General features: G+C 35.5%; 1 protein-coding gene across 1 annotated transcript in view; it reads left to right on the top strand.

The window, feature by feature from the left end:
* The first annotated feature begins 526 nt into the window (after window positions 1-526).
* Window positions 527-23,879, top strand: part of SNX7 (sorting nexin 7) — a 146,265-nt gene continuing 122,912 nt past the window's right edge. The window contains exons 1-2 of the mRNA XM_051993275.1: window positions 527-738; window positions 22,798-22,980. Coding sequence (XP_051849235.1) covers window positions 553-738; window positions 22,798-22,980 — 369 coding nt within the window. The 5' untranslated portion in view covers window positions 527-552. The remainder of the gene's footprint in view (window positions 739-22,797; window positions 22,981-23,879) is intronic.

Here is a 23,879-nt window from a genome sequence, read left to right as displayed (position 1 = left end):
TCTCTTCTTCCAATACTTATTTGTTCCTCTAGGGCCCTCCGCTTTCCGTCCCTAGAAAGCTGTTCGGCCACTCTCTACATTCTTCCCAGCCTTCTCTCCACCCCGCCTCCCACCAGCCTGTTCTGGTTTCCTTGTACACTGGAGGTCCTTCCTAGCCTCCAAGCCTGATCTTTTTTCCGAGGAGTAGTTAGGGAAAAGGGAGGGACCTCCTATCCCAGTTAAGGGCCTGCGCGGCTTTACTTTTCCTGGGGCTCTCCGTCTCCCACTGACCCCGGATTGCGTTGTGCTTCTCCAGTGGTGTGCCCAGAGCGTGACAGCGGTGGCTCATAGCCTAGCCCAGCCCAGCCCAGCCTAGAGCAGCGCACCCCTGGCTCAACCTCCGCGCCGCGTAGCAGGGCTTTCAGCCCGGTAGTTCCGCTTCTGCGCAGCGCGGCGGGCCCAGGGGCTGGGAGAGGACGGGGAGGGGAGGCGGAGGATGTGCGCCGAGCCAATGGGCAAGCTCGGGGGAGTCGAAGCTGCCCGAGCGGCCGGCAGGGCTCACACACGGCCGGGATGGACGGAGAGAGCTGGGTACCGCAGCCCTTCTCCCCAGGGCCCCCGGGCGGAGCGGGAGGCGGCGGTGGAGGGGCGGGCAGCGGCAGTGGGGAGAGCCCCCGCGGTGGTCGTGGGGCAGTGCTGCTGCATCCCGAGGTGCTGGACCTAGATGAGGACGAGGATGACCTGGAGGTCTTCAGCAAGGTGAGGGCGGCGGCAGCTGTGGGGGCGCGCTCGGGGGGAACCGTCCCAACTCCTCTTCTCGAGCTGCCACTGAGGTTGTCAGTGGGGCCTGCCCACTGTCTGGTCCTGCCAGGAAATGGGGGGGGGGCGAAGGGGAGGGACGCGAAGGGTGGGTGGGGGTCTCTTCAGCTTCTTTTTCTCCTCCTTTTTTTCCTCCTCCTCGTCTTCCGTGTCTTCCTCCTTCTCTTTTCCTTCTCCGGTTGTATCTAACATAGGCTTTTTGCAAGCCTCCGAGCCTTTGTCCGGAGAGAAGTTTGGAGCCTGGAGCCAAACAGCCGGGCTTTCAAATCTCAGCTTCAGCTTTCTCCGCACTTTGACCATCTGTGTTTAGTAGCGTGTCTCGCTTTCCAAGACTGCAAAGTTTTGTTGTCGGACTGGGATCTAGAAAGGAAAGTTCAGTCTCGGCATGGCATCCTAGACACTTCCCCCTTCTCCACCTCCTGGCCAAACCAGATCGTGCCCTGCCTGGGCAAGGTGGTTAGATGCTGGCAGACTCTGCCCTTGTCCCTCTTGCTTCCTTCCTTTTCCTTCTGCCCCGAGATTTCAGAGGAGAGAGCCTGAGGCTTAGAGGGCTCCCGCCTGGGTTTCTGATTGATTTAGATTTTTTTTTTTTTTTTTTTGACTTAGAAACTGAGAATAAAAGCCCTCGCTTTACACATAGATCCCTGCGGAAGGGATCCCCATTCTATCCACCACCAGTCTGGAGAGAATAGAAAGGGATTCAAATAGAAATAAGATTCAAAGATATAACTTATGGAAAAAGAGATCCGATTGAAAACTAGTTTCCACACATTCTTTTAAGGGCAAAGAAAGGCATATCTCTTGAATCCTCAAGCATCATGCTCCCAAGGATAATTGAAAGATCCTAGATGCTTACTTTACCAGCTTGTCTGTTTTTCACTGATAGTTATTCTTTCTTTAAAAAAAAAGAAAAAGAAAAAAATAAAAACTTGGGTGGGGGGGAACCGTGAATGAAACTCCAGCTTCGATCAAGTTTCTGTCAGTGGAGGCAGTGGGTTGAGATTAAAACAATGTATTAATTACTACTGTTTTTGCAGCAGTTAAATGTTACATTGAGGTTTGGATAAATGAACTTAATTATAACCAACCCTTTATGTGCAGGATTGTGAAGGGAGGTGGGTAAGTGGACCAGCTGGTTCTTGATCTAATTCTGTAGCCTGAATTGCCTCAAAGAATGAGATTGTAAACTTTTAGACGGCAAGAGATATCTCAGCCCACATCATTTTGTTCCTAAGGCCTTGATTGTCTTGTTCAAGATACTCTGTTTCTAAATTAAATGAAAAAGGAAACATCCAATACTGTATTTTTCTTCTTGCTGTCATATGCCCTTAGGATCATTAGGTTCTTTAAATAGAACATCACAATATTCTCCTTTACCTTTCCATTAAAACTAATCTCTAAGGGAGAAAAAAATCAGAATCATTTTAAGTTCAAATGTGAAAAGTAATATAGCAAGCCTTTCAGGTCTCTGATCTCATGGGGCAATTTAGTTTGATAAGTTGCTGAATAAATTAATCAGCCTTAAATTTGAATACACATCATGTTTAAATTATACAGAAATTGGTTGGTTTCTGTTTTCCTTCATATTTCCCCTCAGTGTATCTAGGGTTGAATATAATGCTAGTTCTTGGTTGAAATGAAACATTTGTCAAGGCTCAAGATTCAGTAATGTTGGACAAAGTGTCACAGTAATGGAGTGACAGTTTGCAGATTTTTAAGCTGTCCCTCTGTTTGAATTTCAATGGATATATAATCGAGCATAAAGCGGTTGACCAAATTTGTAGAAGATCTAAAGAAATACTCAAGATAATTTTTGTTTTCAAAGGTTTTAAGATCTATGTTGCAAAAATAGTTTACTTATCATGTACATGTGAACTATAAATGCTACTGTTTGATTTCCAAATGAAGGTACAATCACTGATAGTATGGTTTCATGAATATTTGCAGAGGAGGAGTCCTTTGACTTTCCTTAGTTGAAGAACAATATTTTAGAAAACTTTTAAATTGCCGGCTTAATCGATTAATGTCAATCCAAATAAACCATCCTATAGAATAACTCTGATAATGTCTCTTCACTTCTTGAGAACCTTCAGTGAAAGTCTGGAAGTTTTCCAATATACTACTTATATCTTAGCTTGACATTCAAAGCTTTCCAACTCTTAACCTCTTCTCATTCTGTTAAACTTCTTGTAGCATAATCTCCTATCCATATTTCCAAGTTCAGTTTAGACATCAATTCTTTCCTGACAATTTCTCTGATATTTTCTGGTAGCTAGAAAAACCTCTAACTCTTCTTTCAATTCTCAAAGCATTTTAAAATTGTTATTTCTGTATCTATACATTCCAGTCTAAGCTCATTGAGGTCAGTGAATGTTTATTCATTTACTTATTTGGTTCCTCACCTAGTGATTTTATTACTTATTTTGGATATCTCCAATACTAAACCAAGTATCTTATACATATTGATCTTAATTAAATATTCATTGACTTTTAATTGGGTGTCATTCTCTTGCCAAATTGTAAAATCCTCACAGAGTAGGACCTCCTTTACTCTTATCTTTATAATTCCTTAGCACAATACTTTGACCTGAGGAAATATAGTTGTTGAATAAATTAATCAGCTCCAAAATGATAATATGTGATTTTCCAGACTGTATCTTGCTTATGTTGACAGAATCAAAGTCACATTTCATGATCAAAGTTAAATTTCTGATTAGATCTAAGACTAGGATGTATCTTATGAAAACAAGAAAGAAGTCTTGGCAGGAGACACACTGAATTACCCAAGAGAGTTAAAACTCAAATTTGAGAGGGAAAGTAGAGAAATACCCACAATAAAAATGGATACTATGGGGAAACAGAAGAGACATTAAAAAAAAGAACAACAGTAAAGCAGTTATTTAGTAATTCTCAGAAAATAATAATTGAAAGTGAATTGAGATTTTTTAAAGGCCTCATGTGGCTATTGTCCATTTCACATTTTGCAAATATTTTATCTGATATATTAAACAAAAGGGCCAAGAAGTATTAGTACAAGAAGGTAAATGCAACCTTAATGCAAGGAGATGGATACAATCTAAGACACACTATAGAATGACTACTTATGATTAGAATATGTCAGTGGTAGAATGTAATTTATTCAAGAGAAAGATATCTATCCAAAAGTAGTCAGGAAGATGTAGCATTTTTTTTTTTTTGGATAATATACTATTTGTACCTGCCTGCATTTTTTTTTTAGAAGTTTGGAGTGAAGTTAAGAAGAGAAAGAAAATGAACTGATGTTATCTTTGTAAGACTACCTGTGAGACTGAGGATATAAATGGTATTTTTCTTCATTCATTCAGCAAACTTTTATTAATTACACTGTGATAAATGCTAGAAGGAGATAATATCAACTTTTATTCCCACCCTCAAATAATTTATAAACGATAGTAATCACTCAAAATGTTAAACTAGGGATTCTTAACATTGAAACTGTATTATTTCTTCTCTGAGGGTATTCTTCTGGAGAATATTTATAGAGTTACAGCTATACCATGATAGGCATTGGCACATATGCTACTCTAAAGTAAGTAAGATATAATAGTTTTACAAATAAATAGTCCATGGGATCTAGGAGTGGAGGGACTCCTAATTAATTTTATGCTTGTGTTAAATTTTAACATTGGTAGTTAGTAATTGTGATTTAGGATACTATGACTCATTCAAAGTTGGACAATAGCAAGAAGTTAAATTATGTGTTTAAAGATTTTTAATTCATTATTAACCGGTATACTTAATTAATCAGAAGTCCCCATTCCTAAGACATTGGTGGAGATTATAGCCAGAACAAATTGTGATACAATAGAACCAATGATTTGGAAAGTTAAAATTGTGAGGCAAGTACTAGTTATCATAGCTCACTATCAACTCTTACCCAGTCTTAAACAAAATAAACCCTGAATTATAATCAAGGATTATCAAGGAATGTGAATTCAAACCTGAGTTTTACTACTTTTGTAGGTTAACTTTATCTCATTGTTCATTTTAGAGTCAGTTGACAAATGGATATAAGCATGTAACAGCAGCAGAATATTTTATGAAGGAAATTTAAATGAAGAAGCAATCAATGTCTCATAGTAATAAGAAGTGATTAAATTAATCAGGATCTTGGATCTAATATTTATCTTGATGGGTACACAAAACAAGAGCTAAGAAGTATATGCATGCCATGTGAGAATCAGATGAGACAGTATCTGTAAAACCCTTGGCACTACCATTGGTATACAGTAGGACAATATTTTGCAAACTTTCTTTCCCCTAAAAAAAAAAATTGTCATTCTTTAATCCTATGTCACTTCTTAATTTTCATGATTTTCAAGATCACTGACAATGACTCAGTAATCACACTTGCATTTCTTTCAGTTCATTTTGGCTTGATGATTTGGATTCTTTGAAAGTATTAGAAGTTGGCTCTTTCTACTCCTTTTCTTATCTTAAATTTAAAATCCTTGTTAGCTATTTATTTTTGGTTTCTCATTCTCAGTCCAAAGTTGATCATTCTTGACAAAGAAAACAAATAAAATAGGAGTAAAGTAGTTTTGTTAGCTCTGAGTATATAGTAATTTAATCATAGAATCTCAGAGTTGGAGGGACCTCAGAAGCCTTGTCATGTAAAGTGTATCTGAACAAGAATGTCTTCTATTACATATAGTTATCCAGTGTGCTTGAAAGTGGAGAGGAAAACTAAGAGCTTCCTGGGACAGCCCATCTTGGTTTTGGATAGTTGTAATTTTTATGAAGTTTTTTATTACTTGAAATTTATATCTGTCTCTCTACAACTTTTTATGTTGTTTTAATATGGTTGAATTTTGTGACTAAAGTGATCATATATGCATGCTTCTGTTGACAAGTGGACTAACAGAATTTCCAAGTTTGACTAACTGATATATGACTGAATTAGCTTCTTCAACTTTAGCTGGTTCTGTCAGTTGATTGCTGTATTTCATGCCATACACGTGGCATTTTGTTGTGTTTTTAATGTATATCATAGCATGGAAAGAGGCAAGATATGTAATTGTTGTAGCGCACTCATTAGGGACTGCTAGAGATCTTGCCTAAGTTGTTAGTTTGGGAAAGTCATGTTTCAAGAGTCATTAAAGGTCACAATGAGAGCATCTCAGTTGTATCAAACTATAGAGGAAAGTTTATATTAAAATGAAAACTAGTACTAAGAACTGACAAGCTATTGCTTTGAAATAGCCTGAGTAGGAAAGTGCTATCATAAAGGACTTAATAAGGTTTATTTTTTTTACATTCCTACATGGGAGGATGATATTTGTAAATCAGAACTTCTCATTATTATGGCAGCTAGAAGGAGTATAAATAGACTAAAGACATGGGTGTGAGCTGAATATGAAGAGATAATATCTTTTTTTTTAAATGATGAATTTTTTTTTGCTCTTTTTTTTATTTTTTTATTTTATTCTATAATGACTTTTTATTGACAGAATCCATGCCAGGGTAATTTTTTTACAATATTATTCCTTGCACTCGCTTCTGTTCCGATTTTTCCCCTCCCTCCTTCCACCCCCTCCTCTAGATGGCAAGCAGTCCAAAAATGATTAAATTAAAAAAAAATGAAATTAGGAGGTGAGAGAGGAATATATTGGGAGAAAGGGAAAGGGAGAAGTGGAATAGTGCAAATTATTTGTCATAAAAAGAGGCAAGAACTAGTTTTTATAGTGAAGGGGAAGAGGAAGAGAAAAGGGGTAATAAATGAACTTTAATCTCATGAGAATTGGCTCAAATAGGAAATAATATATATATTCATTAGGGATAGAGAAAGGAGAAGGAGCATAAATGGGGAGAAGTACAATCAGCAATAGTAATTGTAAAAAAAAATTTAAAGCAAGTTTCTCTGATAGAATCAGAATTTTTTTTTTTACAATTACTATTGCTGATTGTACTTCTCCCCATTCATTCTCCCCCTCCTTTCACCCTTTCCCTTTCTCCCAATATATTCCTTTCTCACTACCTTTTCTTCCCTTCAAAGGGCATTTATGAGTTTCTCTTGGGTATGGTGGTGCTTTCTGGTAGGCTCCTAGAGTTTTGAAGCTACCTTTCCTCCCTACACCTTGTTTGTCTCTAACTCCCAATGTAGCCATTCCTAGAAGACTGATAAGAAATCCAAATTCCCTCTCCCTTTGAGGTTCACATAATGAGGCTGGAAAGGAGACTGTTTTCTCCAAGCTTTCTATCCATCCTTCATTCTCCTTTGTCCTCAAAGAGATTTCTAATTAGTTCTACTTTATTTTCTTAGCCACCTGCATTTTAATACTGCTTGAGTTCTTAGCTTACTATTTTATGCGTAACGTGGAGTATAGGGCAGTTTCTTCAGCCAATCTCAGTATACTTCTTATATAGCCTCACTTCATGCCTAGAAGCCTTCCATTCCTTCCTCTTGTGATTAACCAGATTGTTAGTATCTACTCTGATGTCTTTAATGGATTGATTAGTTATAAATGTCCAGACTTTGTTCACTTCCAGTTTAGATCTCTGGATGACTCAATTACCAAGTATAGGCCTTCTGTAATTATTTAGGGAGGAGTATGGAACACATTTCTCTTACTGCCCAGAACTGAATGGAGTACTCTAGAGGTGGTCAGTCCAAGGCAATGAACAGTGGAACTATTGTACCGTTCATCCTAGTGCCAGGATCCCTGGCATCCTGAGATGGAACTCAGGACTCAAAATCCTCTTGAAATCATGTTTACACTTGCTTGTTAGATTTTGGAAAGCCAATTTGGTTCAATGGGTAGAGTTCAAGACTTAATTAGTAATCAACCAATAAGCACTTAGTAAATGCTGGTTATATGCTAGTTTAAGCTTAGGTCCTGAGGATATGAAGAAAAAGAAATGAAATAATATCTGTCCTCCAGAGTCAGCTACATCCAGAGAAGGAACACTGGGAAATGAGTGTGAACTGTTTGCATTTTTGTTTTTCTTCTCAGGTTATTTTTACCTTCTGAATCCAATTCTTCTTATGCAACAAGAGAATTGTTTGGTTCTGCACATATATATTGTATCTAGGATGTACTATAACGTATTTAACATGTATAAGATTGCCTGGCATCTAAGGGAGAGGGTGGAGGGAGGGAAGGGAAAAGTCAGAACAGAAGCGAGTGCAATGGATAAAATTGTAAAAAAATTACCCAGGCATATATACTGTCAATAAAAAGTTATTTTAAAAAATAAAATAAAATAAAAAAGAAATAATATCTGTCCTCAAGAAACTTGTTTTTTAAAAGAAGAATGCACATATTTCTACAAATATTATGTATACACAAAGATGTGCTGGGGCCAGTTGGAACTTGCAAGAGGTAATTGTTTTTCAGTGTGAGCCCTCATTCCTAAGAAATCAACAACCATAGATCAGAAATTATTGTTTTATTGATTGTCTGGGCTTAAAGTGATAGAGGAAAAGGTTATTAATGCAGATTAAGTTTAAAAATATGCTCTGTGAATAATGTCTACCCCCTACCCTACTCTAGTCAGTTCTTAAACATTTACCATCGAAGATCAGAAAAGGTTTCATTCACATAGGAGGTGCCAAAAGACTTGGTTTCAAATCCTACTCCTCATACATCATAGCCTAATGTGGCTATGGGCAAGTCACTGAAATTCATAGTTTCATTTTCCTCATCTGTAAAATAGAGTTATTTTCACCTATAAAATCTAACTAAGATGGGTATATTTAGGTTGTGAGGCTCAAATGAACTAATATGTATAAAGCACTTTGCCAAATTTATAGAACTATATAAATGTCAAGTTGTAATACTGCTGTTTATATTACTCTTGGCTGTCTATTTTAGTTATCTTGTGAATTAAATGAGCTTTTGTGGGATGACCTAGAAACCTAATCACCACATATAATGGTGTTTATATAAGAAAATGCATTATCAGCTGCAAAGAGACTTAGTAATGAACTTTTGGAAGAATACCCATTTGCATGAGTTGGATAGCTGAAATTAAAGTGCCTTTTCTAATAAGGAAAAGCAGATATCCACATGACAAAAAAAATAAATAAATAAATAAAGCTTTATTTACCCTAAGTATTTGTGAAACAACTTCTTTTTAAAAGTTTCAGAAATTCTTCTATAGAAGACATAACAACCACTTGCCTAAGTTGACGATAGGGGAAAGGAGAAGAAAACTGAGTTCAAAAGGATTTAGAGAAATCTTTTCTCAAGATGGTTTGTTTTGTACTTGGCCTAATGCATAGCTGAAATGCCATGTTTTCACTAAAACTTATACATATCAATAGTACCTCCCTGATTCCCTCACCTATTGTCTTATGTAAGACAGTATTTTAATTTGTTTACATAAGTTGTATATGTTCTTTAAGTGAGCAATTACCATTGCTGCCCAGGGAGAACCCAGGCCCTCAATTTCTGATAGTCATTGAACCATTGTGGTACAATTATGCTCCCTGACTGAGATGACATGCAATATATATACACATAAATTTAGCTTTTGATAAATATTTGTAAACCATTATTAGTGAAAATATACACATGTTTATACCTTGTGTCTGTTTCCAGGTGGCAGAAAAATATGGTAGTAAGAAAATAGTCAGCATTAAAATCCCTGGCAACTGTTATAAATTTCTCACTGATTTCAGACATGCAGTGACCTTTATGGCAATTTTTCCTCTTGCTTCCCCCCCCCCCCCTTGTTGTTTTTAGGTATCAGGAAACATACAAAAGATGAATGCCTGAAGGAGTTTTTTTTATTTTAAATTAATATGGCTAATGACTAGGCATATTATTTCCTTGGTATAGAGAATTCCCTGTAAGATAAATTCCTTCTACCAATGCAAATTAGTGTCTTTTATATCAATTATATTCTTCAAAAATTGTCCAGATCACTAAGTGGTTAAATGACTTGCCCAATCACAAAATCTATATGTGTCAGAATCACTACTTGAATCCAATTCTTCCTAGTTTTGAAACTGACTTGATATACTAGGTTAGTCTGTCTCTCTAGTAATTTATTTACTTACATGAAACTATTATAATGCCTTTGGTTTTTATGTCACAATTTGTTTCCTGAACTCCAAGTCTTATTACCCCTTCCATTCCAAGCAGTGGACCTTTTTTTTGTGTGTGTGATAAAGAAAGATTAACTGAAACAGTGACCATCATCACCACTCCCATTTGTTTAAACAGATGCAAAATTTCATAACCATAGCCCCCACCTTTAGACTGAGAGAATGATCTTGTCATCTCTTCTTAACAGCCCATATTGAAATTTTATAAATATATAGTATTCTTTTCAGTTACATTACTTTAGACATATTTTCCCTCTGGTTCTCATTATTATTCTGCATCAATTTAGTCACTCATTTCATAATCCATGGACACTTTGTTGCCACTTCTTTATTGTCACAATGCTACCAATATTTTGGCATATGTTGAACCTAGCTTTTTTTCTTTAACTTTATTGAGTTCCATTTTCAGGAATAGGATCTTTGTGTCAAAAATGTCTAAATAAGATAATCATCATTCTTGCATCTTTCTGGCTATGCCTTATGACTGAAATGTTCTCCTCTGCTCTCACTACTGACCTCTCTGGATTCCTTTAAGTCCTAATGTCCTACCTTCCAAAAAAAAACTTCCCCATCCCCTGTTAATTCCATTACTTTCCTTCTGTCCACTTTTCTCTATGTTATATATATAGACCATCTTGTATACATTTGTTTTCAGGTTATCTCCCTCACTGGATCATGTGTAAGCTCCTTCAAGACAGAGACTATCTCTGCCTCTTCTCCCTCTCTCCCCCGCCTTAACACATTGCTTGGCATATAATAAACACTTAATAAATGTTTATTGATTGATTGCTAATTCCAAATTGTTTTCCAGAGTAGATGGATAAATTTACAGTTGCACCAACATTGCATCAATGTTGTTCCTAATTTCCCTCTAGTTCCCTCAGTGTTGAATACTGCTGATTTACATTTTTGTTATAGTAAATAGTATCAAGAAGTGCTTTGCCAAAATGAGTTGTTGTCCATCCTTTTATTTACATCTCTCAAACAGCCTATGTCTTAAAAATTCACTTGTAAATCATTTAGTTTGGGACTCAAAATACACTTTCTTGTAGACAATGTTAAAAATTGTCTTTAGGTTCCCAGACTATCCAATAACAAACATACTGTCTTTGAAATATGTGCTTGCAATGAGAAGTAGCAGAGAATTCTTACTGCTTCAGGACTGCTGTATTACTTATAAGAAAAAAAATTCTTTTTATTATGTCTTGAATGTTGGCATTTGTAAAAAGCAAGTTTTAAGTAGAGGATGAAGTGGAGATGAAAGTTTTTTTAGAGATTCAAAAAGTGATTTCCAGGGCTTGGTTGTTACAGATATTTTATCTCTAATTTTATTTACAAAAGTATTACTTGCTTTCCTTGCTTTCTCCATCTCTTTCTTCCTCCCTTCCTTTCTTTTTTTCCTCCCGAACTTCTTCCCTCCCTCTCTCTCTCCTTTCCTTTCTTCTTTCCTTTTTCTCTTCCTCCCTTCTTCCTTTCTCTCTCCCTTCTTTCTTTCTTCTTTCCTTCCTTTATCCCTCCCTCCCTGCCTTCCTCTTTTCCTTTCTCCCTTCTTACCACTGGTTTTAAATATTATTTTTTAATCAAATGAGATTAGAAATCATTCTTTCATCCACAAATTGAATGAAGAGAAAGGAGAGATTTTTATTGTATGCTACTTGGACAATAGAAGAAAAAGAGAAAATGTATGTGGCTGAACATGTGGAAGTTCATTGGGTGAAGTAATATTTATTACTTTTAACGGTGCATAGGGAGAGGGGGAGAAAGAAGGAGCAGGGGAAAAAGAGAGGGAAGGAAAGTATCTCATTGGCCACTCTCATTGGTGGACATCAACTTGTGCCAGTTTGGTTATTATATTGAATAAGACAAATGAGGAACCAGAGTGCCTCATTGAAGTTGAAGGGGGAAAGAGGGTTCATTTAGAGATTGATATGGATGGGGTGTTTGTAGAATGGTTGTTTTTAGCTTGAGGAAGAGTTGTATTTTATTTTGCAAACAGACCTTGCTATAACAATCCATCAATAAGCATTTAATTCAAAACTTGTTATGGGCCAAAATCTATGTTATAGGGTAGGAAAACAAAGATAAAGAGTTTTTTTTTTAAATCCTTGCTCTTCTAAGGGGGAGGGGGAACAACATGTAAGTAAGCTATATGCAGAGAATGGAAGATGATTTTAATAAGGAAAGCTATAGAAATTGGGGACAGCAGGAAGATGATGAATGGAACCTCTTGAAGAAGAGAGGGAGAAGAGGAAGAGGAAAGTTTTCTAGTCATGGAGCAATATTTGGTACAAAGGCACAGAGATGGGACATAGAGTAAGTGGATTTGGGGGGAGGGCAATGTAAGAATACTAGACAGATAGGAATGGGCCAATTTATGAAGATCTTTAAATGTCAAATAAACAACTTTCTATTTGGTAAAGGAGGAAATAGTGTAGCACTGGAATTTATTGAGTAGGAGAAAAACTTGGTTAGACTTTTCCTTTAGGATAATTACTTTGGCAATTATCCGGAGGATGAATTGGAACAGGGAGATGTTTGAAGAAAGACAATCTGTTTGAAAACTATTTCATTAGTGCAGGTGATAAGGGTCTGAACTAACAGGTAAATGAAGAGAATGGGATATATTCCAAAGATATTATAAACGACTTGGCAACTTATTAAGAGACTGAGATATTGAGAATGAGCCAGTGTTACTGAGAGGATTATGATATCCTCAGTAGTAGTAGGGATCACTAGGTGATACAGTGGATAGAACATTAGGCATGGAGTCAGGAAGGCTTGAGTTCAGATTCAGTCTCTGAAGTTTACTAGTTATGTGAACTTGAACAAATTGCTTGAGCTCTGTTTGCTACAGTTTCTTCAATTGTAAAATAGGGATAATAACTGTACCTATTTCAGTGTTGTAGCGATCAGATAAGATATATATGTGTGTGTGTATGTGTGTGTGTGTGTGTGTGTGTGTATAAAATATGTATGTCTATATATCTTATGTATATTATCTTATATTTTAAGTATATATTTATATTAAATATATACATATATTTATAAATCAGTTAGCACACTGCCTGGTATATAGTAGACACCATAAAAAATCTAGTTATTATTAATAATAATTATTATTTTACTAGTACTATTAGAAGGGGTTAAAGAGAAAAATATTAGACTTGTTTTAGATCAATAGATCTAATTTAAGTCTGAGATGTCCTGTCTATGATATGCACAGTTTGAAATGTCCAGCAGACCATTTCTCATATTGGACTGGAGTTTAGGAGGGAGACCAGTGCTGATATAACGATCTGGGGATCATTTGTGTAGAGATAATTGAATCCAAGTGAACTGATATGTTCCCAACAAAGGGAACTAAGCATAAGAAAGTAGTGTCATGAAGAACCAGAGGAGAAAGTGACTGGCTATATTAAGTGCCACTCGTAGGTCAAGAAGGAGGAAGATTGAGAAAAGCCTATTAAGTTTGGCAATTAAGAAGTGACTGATAACTCTGGAAATAACAGTTTAATTTAAATGATGAGGCTGGAAGCCAAGTGCAGAGAGTTTAGAAATGAGTGTGAGGAGAGGAAATGGAGACAGTGAATATCAACATCTACATGGTAAAGGATGTGAAGAATATGCTATTTCCTTCTCTTGGATATCTTATAATATATCTTATGATAATATAGCAAATATTATATATTTTAAGTAAATTCAGTTTGTTCATAGTTAACTTAGTCAAGGATGACTTCCTAGAGCAATCTGGAATTATGCCCAAAAAGTTATCAAACTGTGCATACCCTTTGATCCAGCAGTGTTACTTCTGGGCTTATATCCCAAACAAATGCTAAAGAAGGGAAAGGGACCTGTATGTGCCAAAATGTTTGTAGCAGCCCTATTTGTAGTGGCTAGAAACTGGAAAATGAATGGATGCCCATCAATTGGAGAATGGTTAGGTAAATTGTGGTATATGAATGTTATGGAATATTATTGTTCTGTAAGAAATGACCAGCAGGATGAATACAGAGAGGCTTGGAGAGATTTACATGAACTGATGCTAAGTGAAATGAGCAGAACCAGGAGATCACTTTACACTTCGACAACGATATTGTATGAGGATGTGTTCTGATGGAAGTGGATTTCTTTGACAAAGACTCAGTTTCAATTGATAAATGATGGACAGAAGCAACTACACCCAAAGAAAGAACACTGGGAAACGAATGTGAACTATTTGCATTTTTGTTTTTCTTGCCGAGTTGTTTTTTACCTTCTGAATCCAATTCTCCCTGTGCAACAAGAGAACTGTTCGGTTCTGCATACATATATTGTATCTAGCATATGCTGTAATATATTTAACATATATAGGACTGCTTGCCAACTAGGGGAGAGGGTGGAGTGAGGGAGGGGAAAAATCGGAACAGAAGTAAGTGCAAGGGATAATGTAAAAAATTACCTTGGCATGGGTTCTATCAATAAAAAGTTATTTAAAAAAAAAAAAAAGGGAGGAAAGGAAGTCCTCCTAGAGGAGAATGTCAAGGGTAGCTAAAAATGATTTGTAGGTTGTGCTAAACTAAGACACATCCAATAAGATTTTAGAATAGTGCTACAACTGCCAAATGACTCAAAATGTCATGGTATATTTCTAGGAATACAGGTTGTTGGATCACAAATTTAGAGCTGGGAGGGATCTTGGAAGTCATCAAGTTCACCTCTCTTATTTTATTAAAGAAGAAAGTAATGAAAAAAGAGGTGGGTGACATATCTAGGGCCACACATGGAATTGATGCTGAGGTTGGATATAGATCCAAGTCTTTCTAAATATATCCAGTGCTTTATCCATTTATACCACATTGCCTCACAAAGGGAGATATAGTCTTCTTTGATTAGCAAAATGACTCTTGGATGTTGGCATCTACTGGGACTCTACTTAAAGGCAGACTTTTTTCTTCTATTTTATTGGGATGTTGGGTTTTTGGAGGTTAGAAGCTGGAGCAACTTACATTTATAATTTCAGTAGCCTAATGATCTTCCTGTTGCAAGCTTATGACATTACAGCTATGGCTAAAAAAATTTTCATAGCATACAAATATAAAGACTATACTTTGGTTTGTGGTTATAGTCTCAATTTGTACGACTTGCTCCTATTTGTAGCTGTGTTTCTTTGGCCACACAATATGCCATATTATCTTTTTCCTTTTGTAATTGCTGGGTATTGCATTGGCCTGTTATTTTTTCCCCATCTGACCACAGGCATTGGTCATTTCTGCTTCAATAAGATTGGTAACATATGTCTGCCTACCCTACTTATTCTCAGCACACCTTTTTTTTTTTATTAACAAAATATGTGCATGGGTAATTTTTCAACATTGACCCTTGCAAAGCCTTCTGTTCCAAATTATCCCTCCTTCCCCCCACCCCTTCCCCTAAATGGCAGGCAGTCCAATGCATGTTAAATATGTTAAAGTATATGTTAAATCCAATATATGTATACATATTTGCTGTACAAGAAAAATCAGACCAAGAAGGAAAAAAACTGAGAAAAAACAAAATGCAAGCAAAAAAACAGAAAAAGTGAGAATGCTATTTTGTGGTCCACACTCTTAGCACATCATATACTAAAGTAAGAGATATTTAGCTATTTTCCACCTTCCACAACTGTTACATAGGTCTGCATGTTGTGTGTTATAGGAAGTTTGGCTGTAGCACTGGGTGACTGATTCCATTATGGGCCATTGCTGTTTGTGATCTTTCTTTGCCATTTATTGTATAACACTATTGTAACATGGCGTAGTAGATACTGTGTGTTCTGGACTGAGCTTGTCTCAGGCCAGTCCTTTTATAGTTTGAGTTTGATAATGAAATAAAACAAGATACTTCAAGAATCAATCAGCTGTCAGCAAAAGGAGATTTACTTAGCCTATCACAGAAAAGTTGTTCATAGAAGATGAGCATGAAGGATACCAAATTAATTCAGCTGAGGAAACCTAAACCTCTAAACCTGAGTTGCTGCCAGTTGTTTTCCACTAGTCAAATATATCAGAGATGGACCTTGGAGCTCCTTGTGACTTTCTGTATTCAAGCAACCAGCAAGTGATATCAACTGCCTGGTCTTTAATCTCATGAGTCAACCAAGTCTTGAGGATGGTTCTAATGCCTTTAGAATTGCATTGGAACAGGGGCTAGGATATTGCTCCAGCTATAGAAGACCAGCCTTAAAATCACAGCACTGTGGATTTGTGTTATTCTGTCACACGTTTGATGCTGACCAAATCAACCTCTCAATAATCACACAAAATTCTAAATTATAAGTTTCAAACAAGTTACTTCAGAGGAGGAATTTTTCTGGTGGAGAATTCTCCATATGATAAAAATCACAGGTCAAGACCAAAATAGGAAAAATAATCGTAACAAACCAATGACATAAATTTGATGTCATTCTTTCCTTCTGAGTTTCATAGTCACTGGAAAGTTTGGAAGTTAGTCTTACTATGGTTGTTGGCTTCATCCTGCCTTATTAACAGACTCTCTTTGCCAACCTTCCAAAAAGACAGTATGACCATGATTTTGGCTTCTTATTTAACTTGTCAGGATAACTAGGAGAAAACAACTTTCAGGTATTGAGAGAAGAATCTCAATGAAATTTCATCATACTATTTTCAGCTCATCATAACTTTTTTATCTTTAGTCATATATGAAAGATTCATAATTTTTCTAAGTGTTATTGCATGAATGTTTATAGAATATAATTCTTGACTTACAATAGCTACTGAATATATTTTTTTTTAAAAATCATGTCTATAGGCCATCAAATTGCCAAATTATTAGAAAACTAGAAGAATATACTGATAAACTCCCCAGGTTTCTTATTATTACCAATATCCTTGTGTGTGACTGTAAGATATACTGGATAAAACTTGAGCTATGTTATAATTACACTTTATTTTTTCTAATGATGAGGATTAGTCAACTCTTTTTTTAAACCCATAAAAATCACTTGTACTTTTTTGCATATCACCAAGGAAAAGTGAGAAAGATTGAAATATCAGAAAACAATGAAATGGTAACTGTTATACTCTTCAGTTTAGTGGGGATGCTTGAGCTCAAAAATATCTCTGATATATTGCAATTTTGCAGAAAGAAATCTTAGCTCCACTATTTATTAACTCATTGAGGTTATAGCTCTGTTCCTTTTCTTAGCAAAGGTATTCCATGCATTAGTGAACACTTGACATAACTAACCTTATTATTGTCCTAAACTGTAGGAACAGTCCTAAATAGTAGGAACAGAAATTTTTTTGAAAAATTTCTTTATCCCTTCAAAATTTACTTAATAGTTTAAGTACAGAATTCTTGTGTATTGTATGTTATATGTTTCTATTGTGTAGCAGATGGGTACAAATATATTGTGTTACTTTCTTGTCCACAAGTGAAACCAGTGGAAAAGATAATATCTTTCCTGCTTTTATCTTATTCTAATGCTGCATTATAATCTAGAAAGCTTTCAGGTGGTTAATATGTGGTAAATGAACTAGAAAGACCTGGGCACAAAATGACAGATTTTCAACCCTCCCCCTTCCTTTTTTTTGGTGAAGACAAGAAGATAAGTTTGGGCATTTTGTGGCATTTCCTTTTATGCTGAGGAAATATCATTCTAACGTATTAGATCTAAGGGGCTTTACTGCTCTTCTTGGTTCTGACCAGAATATATTTTTTCCTTACTCTCGTCTCTTAAGGTCCAAACTTCCTTCAAAGCACAGCTCAGAGGTACCCCCTGTCTCCCTTCAGATCCTCTCTGTTGTTTGTTAGTGCTCGATTTTGTTGTTATTTGTTGTTGTTTTTTTAACTGGACCTCATATTTCAATAGGCTGAGAAGTTCCTGGTGGGGAATTTTCTCTACTAACATGGATTGGCACCTACTCAATTAAACAACTTGATCTGAGTCATCCAATCAGTATGTATCACAGAAGGGGATCCAAGCTGGGGCTTCTTGAAGCTAGCTTTTTATCCACTGTGCTATGCTGATTTTTTTAATCTCTTGCATTACTATGCATATAATTTTAATTTCCTTAACTATATGTGTATTTAATCTCCTCCTTTCTAGAAAATAAGTTCTTTGATCATAACAACTGTTTGTTTTTCTCTTGGATGCTAATACATGCATCCTTGTAATAAATGCTTATTGAGTTGAAGGTTGGGGTGATGTATCTTTGTACATTTGGACACTTGTAAAAATGGGTATCACAACAGAAGCATAATACAACATAAGAAATAAAAATGAAACCAATCTTTGTCATTTCTAGAAAAGTTGATTTTTGTTCATCTACAACTAATTCTCAAAGGAGTTTTAAAGCTGAGAACTGTCAGTGAGTTGCTTTACTGAGATGATAAATCCTTGTGGTCCTGCACACCTGGACTTCTCAGGTAGCCCTTTTTATTGCAGAAGAAACTAGTTAACAGTTTGCTGATTATCATCTCAAGCTCTTTTTTAGTGGAAGGAAATTAGGCCAAGAAAGGCCAAGTACCTCATCCCTACTTTCACAACATGTCATAGACAGCCTTTTCCCTAAATCACACTTCCAGCCCTGTCTGCTCCTGGCCTGCCTCAGCATTGTTATTATTATTGTAATAAGCAGGCAGATTGGAGGGATTTTTAAACCAAAACACAGCTGGTGAGTCTAATTTTAGACGGATCGAGATGAGTGTCCCTCTTTAACAGGCTTGGTTTCTCAAACTCCTTCCACACATTAAGTTGCTTTTTAGCCAGATGTCTCATGACTGGTGAGCGTCTTTCTTTCGCATCAGCACTTTCATTGGCATGATCTTTTCATGCCAGCATTCTAACTTAGCACACTCCTCACAGTGGCTTTCTCTTTGCTGCGAAGAAGCAAAAAGCTGTTTGTGTGCAGATGGTCTATGAGATCCAGTAATAACTTGGATGATTTGTGTCACATTGATGAGAAGTTTCTGAGGAGTATATGAGTGAGGGATAAAGCTTCCTCCAATACCAGGCTTGAATCTAGAAGATTGGAACCATCATCTTTCCACTTTACTGCTTTGCTCGATGTTCATCATTATTAAATGCATACTTTAGAATTAATGCTAATCAGTTAATTATTCCAAAGTATAGCAGCACTTTTCTTTAATATGCTCTAAATTTTCAAATCTATCTTTGTAGTAATGGAGCCCAAACAGAACTTAACTTTCTTTAAAACTGACCAATTCCATTTTCTTCTGGCAACTCCATCAATGATTATGTTAAGTGAGGAATTATCTCTCTAGCAAAACTAAAATTGGTAATCTGGTAATGACAATAGTTCTCTAAGATGTTTATAGCGTTAAAGTCCAGTACTGAGAAAGGAACTAAATGTTGAGATTCTTTCTGGCATAATACATGAGTATTTTCTAAATTTGGGCTTAGGAAGGCCCAAGTAAAAATCCCAAATATTATAGTTAGTAACTAGATGATCAAATGCAAGTCATTTAATTTCTCTCAGCCTTAGTTTCCCCATTTATCAGTTACTCTTTATATTATATAATCTTGGGGAAACCACAACTTTCCTGGGCTTCAATTTTGTCATCTGGAAAAATGAATCTGTTTTGCCTCTGAGGTCCCTTCCAGCTTAGTATATGTGATTCCATCATTTTACCTCAGTGGTAGTGTTAAATTCTTTGTTCCACAGGAAATATATTTACCATCTAGAAAATTGGCATTGAGGCTACTCCTCACTATTAGCGGCATTAGCAGTTAAAACTGACATCCCCTCTGTTTCACTTATTTAAATTAGGCTAAAATGTTTATTTTTTTTCAGATATTTACTTTTGTTTATATTTTATTGATCTGTTTTATTTAAAAAACAAAGATCTTTTCTCTCCTTTAAAAAAGGAAAATGAGAAAATGCAAAGCCTTTGCCTAAAATACCATAGAATCACAGCTTTAGTGTTGGTTTTAAGACATTAGAGTTGATACCCTAAGGTTTTTAAAGGAATGGATACTACTTTTCATAGAGATTAGAGATCTTTGTCATCCTTGCTGATTCATCCTACCATTTTCTTAGAAAAGAATATGCTGTGAAAAGATAGCAAGAGTTCATTTTTAGTTAATTACTTTTTTCTAAAAAAAAAAAATAGCAAAGAAACAAATATTGTTTTGCTATTCAAGACACAGTACAAGTCTCATAGGAATTGATAGCTTCTTAATCCAATATGAAAAATACCCATTGTCACGGTTTTGCTTAGAACTTCAATAATAATGCCCCATAGATATCATTTCACTCTTCAGAAATCTCAAATATTCCTGAGTTTATGGCTGTAATTCCAAGGCGGCTTTTTTTTTTTTTTTTGGTTGATATGGAAACATTCCTTAGATGCCTTACTGAGCTTGTTATATTCTGTAATTTTGCAAAAATCATGCATACTTTCCTCCTCCACAGAAGACTGTGTTTTTAAAAGCTAGAAGAAACTGATTGTTAATTTTGTACCATAATTTAACCCAGTAGAAATAGAATTAGATGTAATTAGATAGCAAGAAGAAGCTTAAAAAGCCCCAACTCAAATTATCAAAATAAACAATTTCATTACAAGTTTTTATATGTCTGATTCTATACTTTTAAATAAATAATAATTTTTCTCAGTTTATTTTTCAAATTTTGGAAAATTTTTTTAATGATCTTTTCTAAAAGGGGTTTTTAAGAAATTTTTTTTTTCAATTGAAAAACTCAATAAACATTTATAAGTGGAATCTTATAGTACCACATCTACTAGGTACGGAATTAATCACTGAGGATACAGAGACAAAAGAAAATTCCTGCGCTCAAGTTGTTTAGTCTTTTATTTGGCGATTTCTATTACATAAAAACTTGTCAAGATTGTAGAGCATAGGATCATATTTTAAAGCTTAAAGTTCATCTTAGTGGTGACCCAAGACTAGCCCTCTAATTCTGCAAACTAAAAACTGATGCTTTGTAAAATCAAATGATTTTCTTGAGGTCACACTGTCATAAGGAGGGGAGCTGGGATCAGAGTTCACGGGAAGATGCTTCTTAGTCATAAGAGCTGGGCTTCATTCTCTGTTCTACCAATTAAAACCTGTGTGGTGGCTTCAGTTTCCTTATCTAATGAGGAACTTTGACTAGGTGATTTCTAAGATCTTATCTTATGCTAATACCTATGGCTTTGTAAACCTAAGAAATAATCTGAATCTATATTTCTTCAGAAACAGTTGGAGGGACCTAAAGTATTTGCAGAATCCTATTAGATACTGTTATAAATTTTCCTATTAATCTATTTGATAATTTTAAAAAATATATAGAATTATTTAATTTTCATCTTTTGCCATCTGGATCAAATCTACTGTTCAAATTTTCCTCTCCTACCATTTCCTCACCTACACATCCATGCCATTTTTTTGTCATGCCACTTCAGTGACCCATTCTTCCTGATTTATCCAAGAACTGGTCAATCCAGAGGAACCTAGACCTCCTGGAAAGACAAAGTCATTTTTTATCTTCAGTTCAATCAGGAATGTATCATATAGTATCCTCCTGATGTCTTATCTTTTGCTCCAAGTGCTATTTCTAGAGTTCCATAATTATTTATCCTTTTATTTCATGTATACTTTCTCTCTTCACCTAGCTTGTAAGATTCTCTAGGGCAGGAGCCAGCTACTATCTTCTCTGTTGTTCTTTGTCTTGGTATCTAAACATGGTTCTTGTTAATTTCTTTAATGGACACTCTGTTCTTATTAATTCCTTTAATGAAATTTGTAGAAAAACTAAGTCAAACTGTTACTTGGGCCTGGCCTTTTTGACATAGTTTTGGTTTTTTTCATTTGTTGATTATCTGTAGTAAGGAAAACAACAGGAAAAAAAAGCAAACAAACAATTATTTCACCCTTGAAAAGAGCTAAAAAAGGAATTTAATTCAGTAGGTCTGAGTACCCAAGTTTTAGGTAGTGGTCTACATATGTGTATATGTGTGGAGATATATATATATATATATATAGATATAGATAGATAGATAGATAGATAGATAGATAAATAGATAGATAGATAGATAGATAGATATAGATATAGATATAGATATAGATATACACATATATATATCTCCACACATATATATAATATATCATCTATATCTTAGATGGCTGAACTTAATTATGTAATTAATTCAATTTACCTTTCATTACCATTGTGAAATTATTCTAAGTCTTCTAGCCTTGACCAACAGCTGTCAGTTTCATAATGGTAACAATTGATTCATGTATGCTGGTTAAAAATAACTTTTGTTCAAAATTTCAAGCTATGATCTGAGGTCAGACAGAGCTCAAGTTAGCCCTCAGGTAGGGATCATTTTGGTCATCCAGATCCTCATTTTACCATTTAAAAAATGAGAAAACAGACCATTCCCTCCATTCCACCCCTTAACTCCCTGACTCTGACTTGGCCCAAATCAGTCATCTATTGTCAGATCTGCTTACCTTTTGTTTAGCATAGTGTTCTTTCCGGCAAACCATTGTTTATAAACCACTTACTGTATAGCAGCATTCATTGTGATGTATCACCCCTTTGTTTTGTAGCTGGTTATTAAACTAGGGATCTTAGATTCTGCCTCCTCATGGATTCCTTCTCTATAGTACATTTCATCACCACAGACTATGTGTGCACATCGATCCTGTCCAGCTGTCTCCAGAAACATGCCATTGATTACAAGGACATACCAGGTGAGGGAATGTGGCAAGTTCAACGTACATCATTACTACTCCTGCAAGTGTCTAAAAAATACATTTCCTATTGGTCTTCATCTTTGTACTTTGCAGTTTGTAGAATTTGCTACGGTTTACTGCAGAATACAGTTAGCATTTTACATTAACATGATATTTAGGAGTCACAGAAATTTTAAGACTTTTCTAATGTTTTCTTTCTTAGGATGCCTCTCTGATGGACATGAACTCTTTTAGTCCTTTGATGCCAACATCCCCTTTATCCATGATAAACCAATATAAGTTTGAAGATGAGCCAGATTCCAAGGACCTTTTCATTACAGTTGATGATCCGGAAAGTCACATTACTACAATTGAAACGTTCATCACCTACAGAGTTACAACTAAGGTAACCCTTTTATAAACTTTCTTTTTTCCTCCATCACAAATGTTTTCTTTGAAAATTTAGCAGAGCTTCCATTTGATTTTACACTTGGCATTTTGAAATCTTGGCAGGATTTAGCATTGAATTGCTCATCACTGCCTTGAGCATTTTGAACAACTCAGATTTTCTCTTCTGTCCGCCAGCTGCTTCCCAAGAGTTTGGTTGAATTCAGATATAGGGTTGAAGCTATAATACAAGTGTTCCATTTCAAAGCAATTCTGCCCAGTCTGTAATAATAAGTATATAATTGTATGTTTGGTTTTTTGCAGTTTATAAAATTATGAAAAATATCTTTCGTGAAGAAAATGACTTTAATGTTCAAGTATAAAACATTTCATGAGTAGCATTTAGCATTTATCAAATTCATATAGTAACGTATTCTAAAGCTCTTCTGAAGATTTGACTGATCCTCACAAAATTTGATTAGATAATTGGTTAATGCCCCCATTTTATAGGTTTAGAAATTGAGTTATTCAGAAAGTTAACCTGCATTGCCTGTTAGAAATAAGACCAGAGCTTACTTTTGGTTTCCAGGATAAAACTTTTTGAATAAAATAAAGCAACAAAACTTCACAGCATTCATATTTGTCAATCCGCTGCCCCTTCCCCCTATTGCTAGTTCCTTTTTTCTAAGATTACTATTATCATAGATTTGGTTTTTATCCACATATTTGTTTGTATATTGTCTCTCTCATTCAAACATCAGCTCCTGTGTTTTGCTTGTTATTTTTTTTTACCTTTATTATATCTGAAGTATATAGCACAGTATTATACCTTTGCTTGTTGATTTATTTCAGTGTCTTTAAATCTGTCAAATTATTTTGTTATGCTACCATTATACACTGTCCCTTTTTTCCCCTCTC

This window comes from Antechinus flavipes, chromosome 4 (genome assembly GCF_016432865.1).
Source record: "Antechinus flavipes isolate AdamAnt ecotype Samford, QLD, Australia chromosome 4, AdamAnt_v2, whole genome shotgun sequence".
NCBI classification, from domain to species: domain Eukaryota; kingdom Metazoa; phylum Chordata; class Mammalia; order Dasyuromorphia; family Dasyuridae; genus Antechinus; species Antechinus flavipes.
This window is presented reverse-complemented; position numbering and strand designations above follow the sequence as displayed.